Source organism: Protopterus annectens, chromosome 10.part0 (genome assembly GCF_019279795.1).
Source record: "Protopterus annectens isolate FY-2018-M chromosome 10.part0, PAN1.0, whole genome shotgun sequence".
Taxonomy (NCBI): Eukaryota; Metazoa; Chordata; order Ceratodontiformes; family Protopteridae; genus Protopterus; species Protopterus annectens.
In genome coordinates, this window is record NC_056744.1 from 1368723885 (window position 1) to 1368737158 (window position 13274).

At 37.0% G+C, this 13274-nt stretch overlaps 1 protein-coding gene across 1 annotated transcript in view; it reads left to right on the forward strand.

The window, feature by feature from the left end:
* The window catches only part of LOC122814279 (receptor-type tyrosine-protein phosphatase C-like), a 2027173-nt gene that overhangs the window by 1102119 nt on the left and 911780 nt on the right, over nt 1–13274 (forward strand). Inside the window, exon 20 of the mRNA XM_044086870.1 lies at nt 8297–8413. Coding sequence (XP_043942805.1) covers nt 8297–8413 — 117 coding nt within the window. The remainder of the gene's footprint in view (nt 1–8296; nt 8414–13274) is intronic.

Below are 13274 nucleotides of genomic sequence, written 5' to 3' on the forward strand. Positions count from 1 at the left end.
ACATGAAACTAGTTTGTTGTTGTCACGGGCCAGTGATACAGTATTGGTAAAGGATATTAGTGCAGTTGTAGTACTGTGTTTAGGGCAAAATCCGTGTTGTGTGTGTGTGTGTTAGAAGGTTCCGTTGGAGAAGATACTGCATTATCTGTTTGTGGATACATTTCTCAAGTATCTTGGAGAGGGGTGACAGAATGGCTATTGGGCTGAAGTTAGATATATCTGAAGAATTACCTCCTTTATGTATAGGTAAGGTGTAGAATGTTTTCCAGATTACTGGAACATATGATTCAGAGATAGATCAGTTGATCAGGATGGTTACAGGATAGGCTAGGGGTTCAGCTGCAATCTGTAGGAAGTAAGAAGGTAGATTATCAGCTGAGGGGGAGCATGGTTTGAGTTTAGAGAGTAGGGATTTAATATAGTTAGCTGAGACTGATGTGAGGGAGAAAGAGTTTAAGGGATGAGGTGGAGAGGTTGAGAAAGAGTTTGAAGGATGAGATGGAGAGGCTGAGAAAGGGGAGTTATTAGTATTTTTTCGAGTGGGAAGATCATTACTAAGGGAAGTTATAGAGTTGATGAAATGATTGTTAAATGCAGTAGCAGTTTCTTCGGGGGTTTTATTTGAACAAGGACTGGGAGGGGAAGGGTTTCCTGGATGCATTACGTGATTGATTGTGCTCCAAAATTTTTTGTGTCACATTTTAGGGAGGTGGGATAGTTGGCATAGAAGTTGATCTTGTCTTTGTTAATAATTTTCTTTATTTGATTTCTAAGTTCTTTGTAGGTCTATAGGAGAGAAGGGTTCTTGGTTTTATTCTACAGTTTCCATATGCTGTCATGTTTTTTACACAGGGCTCTAGTTGATTTGGTGAGCCAAGGAGCAGTATTAGCTTTGATTCTGATAGTTCGGAGGGGAGCAAGGGAGTTGAGGATGCTGAGAAAGGTGGAGTTGAAAGAGTGGACGGCTTCATCTAGGGGAGGTGTTGTGAAATGTGATCAGTCTATTCTGGAGAGTTGGTCAGAGAAAGAGTCTGGACTAAAGGAAGAGACTTTGCGAGAAGTGATAAACTTGAAAGGCCTGGTAAAATGGGGAGTGTGTCTAGTGACTGTGATAGGGCAGTGGTCACTAAGGGAGTATGGCAGAGTGTGAGGGTTATGGTAATTTAAAATCCAGTCTAGAGTAGATTGTGGTAGGTGTGCCTTACTAATATAGGTAGGGGATGTAATTAGCTGTTCAAATCCATGTAAATTGATACATGAGGTAGTATGGGGAGTTTGAATTGTAAGCCAATCTATATTTACATCTCCTAGGATGATGGTTTCATTGTGGATGGTCTGCGAGAGGTAGGATAGGATGTTCTCGAGTATACTTAGATTGTCTCCCGGTGGGATATAAATAGCTACCACAGTTATGGTGGTAAAGTTGTTGAGTTTAACATTGGTAAGTAGGAGTTCAGCTGTAGAGAAAGTGAGTAGAGGGAGGTTTGGACTAGTTGTGAGGTGGTTAGGGTAGAGTATGGCTACCCCTCCACCTCTTTTCCTTTGTCTTTCAAGTCTGAGGATGTTATAGCCAGGTGGGGTAATTTCACTATCTTGATTATATGGTTTTAGCCAGGTTTCAGTTAGGGTAGCTATGTCAGGAGTATAGTTAGCTAACCAGGCATGGAAATCCTGAACTTTGTTTACTACACTCTTGAGGTGGATAGAGTAGAAAGATACCTGCTTTTTTAAATGGGTAGGGTTTGTAGATGTTTGTACAGATGGATGATTATGGAAGGTAGGTTGGGAGGGGCAAGGGTTAGGATGGATGTCCCCTGATAGAAGTAGTGGTTTAAAGTAGAGTAAATTTTAAATAGGGAGACATTTCTTTTATGCTTAGAGGTGGTTGGGAGAGGAGGAGGAGATAACTTTATTTTAGGAAGGAAAGTATTATAGTTTGGAATAGAAGGGCTAGTTTGTAGGGGGGTTTAGTATTTGGGTGTAGAGTACAGTTGTTTGAATGGAAGTAGAGTGGGGGTAGATGTGTGTGATTGGAGGTGAGGAGGTAGAGGAGGGAGAGTATAGGTATCAGGAGTAATGCTTGTGGTTTGAAGGGCATGATATAAGTGCAGCGTATAGTGTAGACAGCGGGTAGATGAGGTGAGTGATAAGTAGTAGTGTGTGGGTAGGAACTATAGGAGGGGGGTGTGTCTGTGAAGAAGCTGTTGGGAGGGGTAGGGGAGGAGTAGGAAGAGGTATGGCTAAGGTGCATAAATATAAAGGAAATTATATGGGGGTTGGAATGGGGGTGGAAGGGGAGCGAAGTGACCCCGAGCATAGCGAGGGCGAACAGAGTGGGGCCCTACTGAGTAGGTGCTAGGCTTCTTAAAAAAACTATCTGTTAGCCCTAAGCCAGAACAGTAGGATATCTGCAACTATAATGGAAAATATTCTATTAACTTGCAGGTAGTCACCTAGTTAGTATTTAATGGTGGAAGGGCTAGATTAGGTGTAAGGTATGAGAAGGAGTCTGTTAAAGGCCTCGGGCTCCCGTGGTACTGTGCTCTCACTGGGTTACAGATACCTGAATTCTAGGGAGGAATAATGCAAATGTGTACAGAAAGAAGTTCAGTTTAAAATATTTGCATTTAAAGAGGGGATGATAGCATACTTTCTTTCCAGTCTCCCGGGTAATTCTTATCAGGTACAGGTATGGCATATTCCCTTTTTATTTTGGATGTGATTGAGCCTTGGTCAGGGATTCTATGTTAGGGTGCAGAAACAGGGGAGAGAGCTAGGGGAAACAAAATACAAGTTGAGCGTTTAGTGGGGTGTATTGGGTGAAAAAAAAACCAGAGTTAAAGTACATGCATTTAAAATGACATCACATTAAAAATCAGGCACAGTATTTATTACACATCTAACCACTGTAACAGATACTTTTCTGAGTCGGACTTAATTTTATGGTTCATTCTGCAGGTAGAATTAGTCAAAGGCCAGGGGTGCAAGGCAGAATACAGCGCCCAAGACAGCGAGCTCCAGACAGAGAACTACAACAGCATTTCAATGGCCTAGCTCAGTAGTTACCTTTAGAAGGCAGAGGAAGATAGTTTGAGTGGTTTCCGAGCAGTGCTATCCAGTTATGTGCACATGTAGCTCTACTTATTAAATCTTGGAGGCTTAGCCCACCAAGGCAGCCTTTCTACCCGGCACTTTCTACAAAAGTGGTAACAGGGACTCAGCCGTTATGGCAATAGTTCGACCCTATAGCTACAGTATTCCCAGATATGGAAGCAGTTTACAACATATGCTGCCTTTTCACCAAGGTAATGCAATAGAAGTAAAGGCCTCTAGAAGGCAGTACAAGAAGCAGCCATAAGGACAGCACTAATAGGGAGCAGTTATAAGGAACAAAGCTGATTATCTACAGTGCAGTCTTGTAGCTCAGAATTAACAGGCACAGAAGCAATTTACCTATACGCTGCCTCATGAACAGAGCCCTAATGCAACAGTGCTAATTATCTCCCTGTACGGCACTTCTCAGGAAGCCGTGATAGGGACAGATTAGTGAATCCTAACCTAAAACCACTTATTAATGCATCTCTACTAAGTCCGTTTAAGGACTGAGCTGAGTACTTATTGCACAACCGTGTATTTTCACTTATTCAGGCACAGACTGGTTCTACTCTTATGCTGCTTCTTAATAGGGCACTATACACTAGTTTTTCATACAGTATACACTTCTCTTTAATACAGTATTGTAGGAGTGACACAGCAGTTAAAACAATCAATACCTGCGAGTCAATAAGGATCTATGCATATGCGGTTTCTTAACAGGGCGCTATAAACTAGTTATACAAGCAAATATGCACTTCTCGTTAGTACAGTCGTAAGGAGCATTGCAACAGTTAGACAAGTAATAGCTGTGAGGGTTAGCTAAGTGATAGAGCCAAAAATATGCAGCTAGTTCTGTTTTATGCCTCAGAAACAAGCAGTCAGCCACAGAATCAAACAGTCATTCTACATTAGCAGTCCACAAGTCTCAGGGTGACACACCGAGCAGATGTAAGCAATGAGATCAGAATAGTTAGATATTCTATCTAGTCACAGTAAGTAATCATATAGTACATCACAAATTGCTGTAGATAACAGTTTATAATTTACAGAGTCTTATTACAACTATTACTATTATTTAACAAAACGCATTAAGAAATACCTGGTGAGCACAGTAGCCACGAGGATGCTGATGGTGTTTACTGTATAGGGGATAGTGAGGTACCATTCAAAGATGGCACCAATAGTAGTTGGAAACCAATAATATCTGGGGCTAAAAGTGACTGGTGGAAAGGAGGGGGAGGGTCTACACCGACCGAGTAGGTGCTGGGCTTCTTAAAAAATTATCTGTTAGCCCTAAGCCAGAACAGTAGGATATCTGCAACTATAATGGAAAATAAGCAGCAACAACACTGTTGGTCTTTGTTGTTGCTGCTTATAATCAATATTTCTTGCTTGTTGTTTTATAATGGAAAATATTCTATTAACTTGCAGGTAGTCAGCTAGCCAGTATTTAATGGTGGAAGAAATAGATTTGGTGTAAGGTATGAGACGGGGTCTGTAAAAGGCCTCGGGTTCCTGTGGTACTGTGCTCACACTGGGTTACAGATACCTGAATTCCAGGGAGGAGTAAGGTAAATGTGTAGAGAAAGAAAGTCAGTTTAAAATATTTGCACTTTAAAGAGGGGATGATAGCATACTTTTTTCCAGTCTCCCAGGTAATTCTTATCAGGTACAGGTATGGCAGATTCCCTTTTTATTTTGGATATGATTAAGCCTTGGTCAGGGATTCTATGTTAGGGTGCAGAAACAGGGGAGAGAGTTTCTTACCAGTCTCCCAGGTAATTCTTAGCAGGTACAGGTATGGCAGATTCCCTTTTTATTTTGGATGTGATTGAGCCTTGGTCAGGGATTCTGTTAGGGTGCAGAAATAGGGAAGAGAGCTGGTGATCACAGTAGCCACGAGGACACTGACAGGCTTATCTCTTAAGGCCACCAGTCTCTACTACCAACATGGAATCTCAATTTTGTCTTATCAAGAACAATTCTTCCACCCTTTGAGCCGGTGTCATCATGTCCATCTTAAATTTTTAACTTGGAAAACCATCTTCTTAGTGGCCATCACCTCAGCCAAAAGGGTATCAGAACTGCATGCATTGTCAATCAAACCCCCATATCTAGTGTTTCCTAATGATAGGGTTTGTCTACGTACTAATCTGTCTTTCCTACCAAAGGTCTGTTTAGAGTCAAACTTAAATCAGATCATTGAGTTACCAGTATTTTTTTCCCAAGTATGGCAATAAGGCAGAATACATGCTACACCAACTTGATGTGCACAGAGTGTTACATTTCTATTTACATAGAACAAAGGAATTTAGGAAGTCATATCAACTTTTTGTGTCTTTTTCAGGTGCTAAAAAAGGTACACCAGTAGCAAACACTACTCTGTCTAGATGGCTATCAGGCTGTATTTCCTTTACTTATATTTTGCTGAATAAAGAACCTCCAGGTAAAGTAAAGGCTCATTCAACAAGAGCAGTTGCCACTTCTTCAGCCTTTCATGCCAGAGTGCCTATAGATACCATTTGTGGAGCAGCAACATGGGCAACTCCACATGCCTTTATTACTTATTACAAAGTGGATATGGCTCCCAGGGTCAGGGCATCCTTTGGGTCCACTGTGCTGAAGGATATACTTCCGTGAGCCACCCAGGAATAATGGTGCTAGGGATGCTGTCCCAGCAGTAAAAATGAATGTGAGATAGGACAACTTCACATAAAGAAGTTATGTTCTTACCATAACATTCCATGTGAGTTGTCCATTTTGCTATTCATTCTTACTTCCCTCCCTCCAATCTCTAGCCTGTGACTTCTAGGGGATCTAGGCCTTTTTCCGTTTGGTCATCCTGTTGACCTTTTTCAATTGCTTGTTCCACAGATTCATATTTATATATAGTTTTTTAGTTGTAGTTTACTCTTTTTCTTAGAAGCAAACAAGATCTGAGTTGGAGCACTAGTGCATCATGGGATAAGAAATTAGCCTCGAGCTGGGTGAAGACCTCAAGTTTGTAAAAATGGCAGAGTCGGAGCCGAGGATCAGCTCCGAACCCATCAGTAAAAATGAATAGCGAGATGGACAACTCACATGGAACGTTATGGTAAGAACATAACTTCTTTTTTTATGACATGAGATGGTGTAGATCTGATAAATTGAACAAATAAATGGTTGTGGATTGAAGGAGGGGGATAAAAATGTTTTTATGTGCTAAAGATAATTATACGTTTGTAAGATATTTGTGTGTGTAGATAATGTAAATAAATAAAGCATACATTCTTTTCAGTCAGTCTCACAGCTAGTTGGGTTTGTCTTTATTTGTCTGAATGTGACCGTAAAACTTAAAAAGTAAAAAAAGTCATGGACATTCAGAAACCATGTAGCTAAACACTTGATGTCATTTAATGGGTCATTTGTTATATCCTATGGTCCTCAATTAATGGAGGTTTAAGTTTGGCTGAATTTTTTTTTTCTTGTTAAGTTTTTAATGAATGGGTGGTCCTTTACTAGTGATGCATCAAAGTGATACAAGAACAGAGTAATTATATTACAACACACTTACATCTTTCTTGACTCATTTGCATTAATTTAAAAAAGGAACATGGTGTTTGCTGTAATATAGCAAGTCCCTTGTAATGGAAAGAGTTTCACTTTGCTGTTAAGCCAATAACAATGGAAGTTGATAAGAAAAGGGAGGGCATCATAATTCAGCTAAAATTAATCAAGTGCTCTGATGGAAAATGGGTTCTGTTGTAAGCTTTAAACTCCATATTGTGGGTCACACAACTTCATAAATTTAGCGAGGTTAAGGAAAACTGAATACTTAGTCTGAAAATATTGAATCATAGAGATTTCCCTCTTCTCCAGGGTATGGTAATCTTATGTTTAATATATATAAGTAGCACAGATGTTTAAAGTACAGGGGGCTTCTTTATAAAAATGCTTGTAGTACATAATAGCAAGTTGAGAGTTCACTGATGTTACGAGCTAATCACACTTACATTTTTGAAGATGTTGGACTTGCCATATAGACTTTTGTACTTTCAGTAGGTTGCCATGGAAAACTGGCTTATGGTCAATGTTCAAAGAGCTTTTACATAAACTATCAACAGTTTACTGTAGGTCAGGAATGATTAAGTTATAAATAATATGTGGTGGTCAGAGCAAGAAATGTCCTTTAGAAGTACAGCTCATTTAATAGTCCTGATGCTGCCTGTAAGCATCTGCTGTTTCTGTAAATAATATGTAATGGTGAAATAGTATGTACATTTGAAAATTACATTAACTGTAACATGTTATAAACAAGAATGAATATGTATTGTTTCTGCTAGAAGTTATATGTTCTTTCAGTAAATAAATGTTTTTGTAATATTGACTCCAATAAAGTTAATAGTGAAATTTCAGGACTTATCATTTACTGCTCTTTTGCTTCAAATCATACCTAAATTTGAATATATAACTGCACAGTGTTAAGAAGAAGAATTAGTCTGCATTGTTTCTTTAGAATTTATAAGTTGTTTCCAGAAAGAAAACTAGTAGTGAAGTTTCAATTCTAATTACCATTATCAATTGTTGTACTTTTTCTTCAGAGATAATTTATTTTGTAATTGGTAATGTATGGAGAATTCTGATTATGTTATAACAATGTGAAAAAAGTAATCCTGCATCCAAATTCATATATAAGAACATCACTATGACAAGATTTTTGCAATGATGTTCTTACGTCTGAAATTCACTGCTGTTAAAAGTATGTGAAAACTGCACTAGCACTTGTTTTGCAGTCACAGGTGAGATGAACCAGAAAACAGCTAAAAGGTTCAAAATCCATAGCTTACCTTGTGCTACTATACAAACAGAAGTCTTAAGTGAAGTGTACTGGTAATCACCTGACAGCTTTTAAAGCTGTCACACATTTTGAAATAACACAGATTTTTTTTTTAAACAGGTATTGTCTTATGTCACGGGGGACATCTAAAGCTCCATGTATATTTTGGAACATTATGACTGCTCTCTAATCATAACCAATTATGTGTTCTTTGAACAGATATCAAGAAATTCACTTTGTGTGAGCTGATTATAATCCTCTATATTTTAATGAAAAATCTAAATGAATGCAATATTAAATATGCTTTGAATGACTATGTCATATTTCTTTCATTTATACAATATTTTAAGTAGTTCTAAAATGTGTCTTGTGCTTTGCCTCTAGATTTTACTTTCACCGATGTAGATGTTACTGAAGGAAATACTACCCTCACTTTTGGCTGGAATACAACTGTTGAACCACAGAAATGCAAAATTGTATACACAATTAATTGTACCAATGGTAAGACATTTTAACTGTTACCATGTTACAACTACTAGCTTGTACTGATTTAGTATCTGTTTTGAAATACTGAAATATAAAATGTCTGCAAGTCTTTATATGCAAGCATATTTTCCTTGTGATTTGAAGAAACATTTGTATTGTCATAGTATTCAATGATTTTCATTTTTATGTAATTTGAGAATCTCACATTAATGTGAAGATACTGACAATGAATTCAAAAAGTCTGAGAGTAGAGATTAGAAAGTGTGTGTGTCGGTGTCAGAGTTCTTTATTTTTGCGGTGTTTAATCTGAATTCGGTAGCATATTGTAATGATGTATTTTAAAGTGTTTGATGGTTATGTAAATTAGTGTGGATTGTGGATTAATGTAAATATGTAATAAAGACTGGAAGATGTTCCTGAGATGTGTGGCACAAAGTTTAGTTATTTCTGTATTTATTTGCATTAATGTTTGTTAGATAATTTTGTGTGCAATAATTACTTAATAAATGTCCTATGATTAATTTAGCTTTACTGATGTTTAGAGGAAATCAAGCTGTTAAACATATAGAATGCTTTGACATGAATTTCTGAGTTCAAACATTTGAAATACCAAGAGTAATTTACTCTTACCCCCAAGTTGCAGTTATTTATACTTAAAAAATATAGCATAAATTGTGCAGAAGCAAAGTCCGTCATATGTAAGGTGGTAGTGAACTTATCCAGAGTAAGTGAATACCTATAAAAGCTAATTTTATAACTGCACCCCCTCAAAGTAAATGAATACATGTAGAAGTTCATTTTATAAGTGAACCCCTCAAGACTAAATGAATACCTTTAAAAGTTAATTTTAATAAGTTAATTTTATAATTGAACTCCCCCAGAGTAAATGAATACCTGTAAATTTAATTTTATAAGTGAACTCTTCTAGGGTAAATGACTACACCTGTAAAAGTTAATTTTATAAGTGAACTCCCCCACCCTCGGGTAAATGAATACCTGTAAAAGTTAATTTTAAAAGTGAACTCCCCAGGGTAAATTAATTACCTGTAAAAGTTAATTTTATAAGTGAACTCCCCCCAGAATAAAGAATGCCTATAAAGGTTAATTTTATAAGTGAACTCACTCAGGGTGAATGAGTACCTGAAAAAGTTAATTTTATATGTGAACTCCCCCACTGTAAATGAATGCTTGTAAAAGTCAATTTTATAAGTGAACTTCACCCAGCTAAATAAATATACCTGTAAAAGTAAATTTTATAAGCTAACTCCTTCATTGTAAATGAGTACCTGTACAAGTTATTTTATAAGTGAACTTTCCTAGGGTAAATGAATAACTGTAAAAGTTAATTTTATAAGTGAACTCCCTTTTTTTAATTTCTCCAAGCCTTTTGGGTTTCTAGTACTATGAAAGGAATGGACCCCATTAAAGTTCATGAAATTAATATTGTTTCAATCTTTAATGTCAGCCAGTAGTGGTCTTTGCAACACCCGCAATGTACCCAGTAATGACTCCTTCTGCAGTTCTTATGGAGTTATATGGTAACATATCTAAATACGATTGTAAATTCTTTTTTATAGACCTGTTACTCCTACTACTATTGAAACTGTCTGGGTATCTTTCTTCTTCCACATTGCTCTCATTTCTGCCTGCAGATCCTGATATTTTATGACTTTGTGTCTCTCTGTATGCAAGACACTGTAGTCACTGGGTGTGGCAGTTTCAATTATCAATGCTACTCTTGTCTTCTTCTCTTGGACCACTATATCTGGTTTTCTAGCATCTATATTTTGAACTGTTGGTAATGGATGATCCCATGTGATGTAAACTTCTTCATTTTCTATGAAGCTTTATGGCTCATGTTTCCAGTGTTTTTTGGCCACTTCAGTACCATAATATTTGCACAATACCCGATGTAACAGTCTCACTGCATTATTATGCCTTTCAGTATACGGTCCTTCTGCCATTAGTATGTTGCAACCAGCAATGTGGTGTGCAACTGTTTCCAATTCGGTTGTATAAAACATACATTTGTCTATTTCTCCCACATGTTCGATGGACTTTATAAACCAGTGTGTACGCAGCCCACTATCTTGGGCCACCAATATTAACCTTTCATCTCTTGGTTTGAATTCACCTCTCCTTAACCATTCACATGTTTGTTCCTGATCAACATGAGGTTCTTCCAGAAGTTTTCTATATTTGCAACTATATTTATCTTTTTCCATATTTTTTTTTTCACATTCCTTGCCTTCTCATTTGATCCTTCACCTTATATTCTTTCTTTTGTTTTTTGGCACATTCAATTGCTGCCTGATTTTTATTTACTTCTGGTTTGATTTCCATTCGCTTGACGCCAATAAGCTTCTGCTAGATTAAGCAGAGAAGTCATCTTAGATGTATTCTCATGTTTTGAAACTTTCACTATGTTTGGGTCTTGTGAGGTTAGCAGATATGTGTGGAGTCCCACCATTGCTGATCTATGCATATAATCAATTTCAAGGAGGCTCATCCCTCCTTCACAATGGGGAATATATAATCTTGGTATGCACTGATTTTTATAAATCATTTTGTGAGCATGAAGCATCCTTCTTGTTTTCCTATCTAATCTAGCCAACACATTTTGGGGCCAGTCAATCACTCCAAAACTGTAAGTTAGGACAGGAAGAGCAAATTGGTTTATAGCCTGAATTTTGTTCCTAGATGTCAGTGTTGTTTTCGGGATTAATTTAACTCTTCTAAAGTACTCCTTACTAAGTTTTATTCACATTTGTTCATGTTTTATTGTTGCTCCTTCATCAGTTTCCAAATATTTATACACTCCTTGCTCAAGTTCTTTTATATCACATTCTTGTCCCAAACTGATGTTTTCCTGGCATTGCGGTTTTCTTGCTTTAAAGGTTGTTTTTGCACATTTATCAAGATCAAATGACATTCTTATAGCATCTGAAAAAGTTTTGTCAACTTGCAGTTGTGTTTTCATTTCCTCATCTGATGAGCTATACAGTTTTAAATTATTGATAAAGACAAGGTGAGAAGTCTTTACACTTTGTTTTTTTCTAGGAGCCAAATTATAGCCATCGCCTAAGCTGTTGAGTAAACAGCTTAATGGATTAAGGGCAAGGCAGAATATTAATGGTGACAGAGTCACCCTGGAATATCCCAGTTTGATTTTTATCCCTGGAATAACAACTTGTACTTTATCATGGCTTAATTGCAAAGTGGCCTGCCACTGTTTCATGGTCACTGTAATGTAATCAGTCAGTGTGGGGTGTATCTTATACATTTTTAAGCACACTTTTATCCATGAATGAGGGATACTATCAAATGCTTTTTTGTAGTCAATCCATGCTATACTTTGATTCTTCCCCTTTTTATAGTTCTCCACTATGACTTTATTTAAAAACAACTGACCCTTTGTTCCATATGATTTTCTTTTATTGCAATTATATTCTACTGCCATAATTGAATTTTCTTCTAAATGACTATAAACTCTGTCGGCATCAATTTCCATCTATAGTTTATACATTGTTGGAAGGCAAGTTAGTGGTGTATAATTTTTAGGGTAGCTTGCAGGTTCACTCTTAAGTAGGAGTATTGTTTTTCCTGTTGTTAGCCAGGTTGGTGTCTGTTCTTGGTGCACATATAAATAGTTCTTACTCATGGCTAAATCTTCATGCAAAGTTGTTAATACTTTTAACCAGAAGTTAGGTACTGCATCTGGGCTTGGAGTTTTCCAGTTATAGATTTTTCTTAACTTTGTTTCAGTCTGTCTAGCTGTTACTTCATCCCATTTCATATCCTGTACCTTTAAACTTCTTATTCTTTCTTTTACTTCTTCTATCCATTCAGCGTCTTTGTTATGTTTCACAGGATCTTCATAGATACTTCTCCAAAATATATCCATTTCTTCTTTTTTTATGTTCTTTCAGTTCCTTTTACTGTATTTCCCAGTTCTCTATAAAGCCTTTTTGGGTCATCAGTAAATTGCTTATTTTCACTCCTTTATATTTATCTTCGTATCTTCTAAGTTTTTCCACCTGTGCTGAAATTTTTAGTTTGTTATTTGCGGTAGTACATGATAGATCCTAGTCTGTTCTAATACTGTGCATTGCTTTTATCACATCTATGTTGTTGTGTTGTTGTGTCTTTCGGCTTTTCCCGGTTAGGGGTCGCCACAGCGGAACTCCGGTCCGCTAATGATTGGTAGTTGATTTTTACATGCCGAGTTACCAGCCCTGATGCACAGCCTTCAACGAAGGTATGCCCATTCAAGCATGTCTCCACGCAGAAGATGCTCTAGCTGAGAATCGAACCGGACAGCATCTTACTGTGAGGCGACAATGCTACCGCAGCACCACCACCGTGGGTGCTTTTATCGCATCTATTTTTCTTAGTATTTTTGTTGATCTATTCCCTCTTCTATAGTCTTCTGACAGTGACACTTCTTGTCTTAATTGCTTTACAATTTTCTTTATGCAATATTTCCATGATGGTATTGGATTTCTGCCCTTCCTTTCTCTCACTACCCTGTGTTTTTTTGTGGTAGAACTTTATCAGTTAATAATTTAGCTAAACAGTAATATATCCTATTTACTTCTGTTATATTGCATGGATCTCTATGAACAGTCCTAATTACTGTGATCATTTGTTTTATTAGACGTCTGGCTTTTTGGGTTTTAATAACCTTCTGCAGTCTATTTTATTTATTATTTTTTTTATTTTACCTTTATTTTACATTTGTTTACCAGGGAAGTCTGACTGGACACGTCCTTTTTCAGTGGAACATACAGAAATAGCAAACATATAATACATGGTATGGAAAAGTGATAAGATACTAATTTAGGCTAACATAGTTCCTACACATTAAAAGACAATT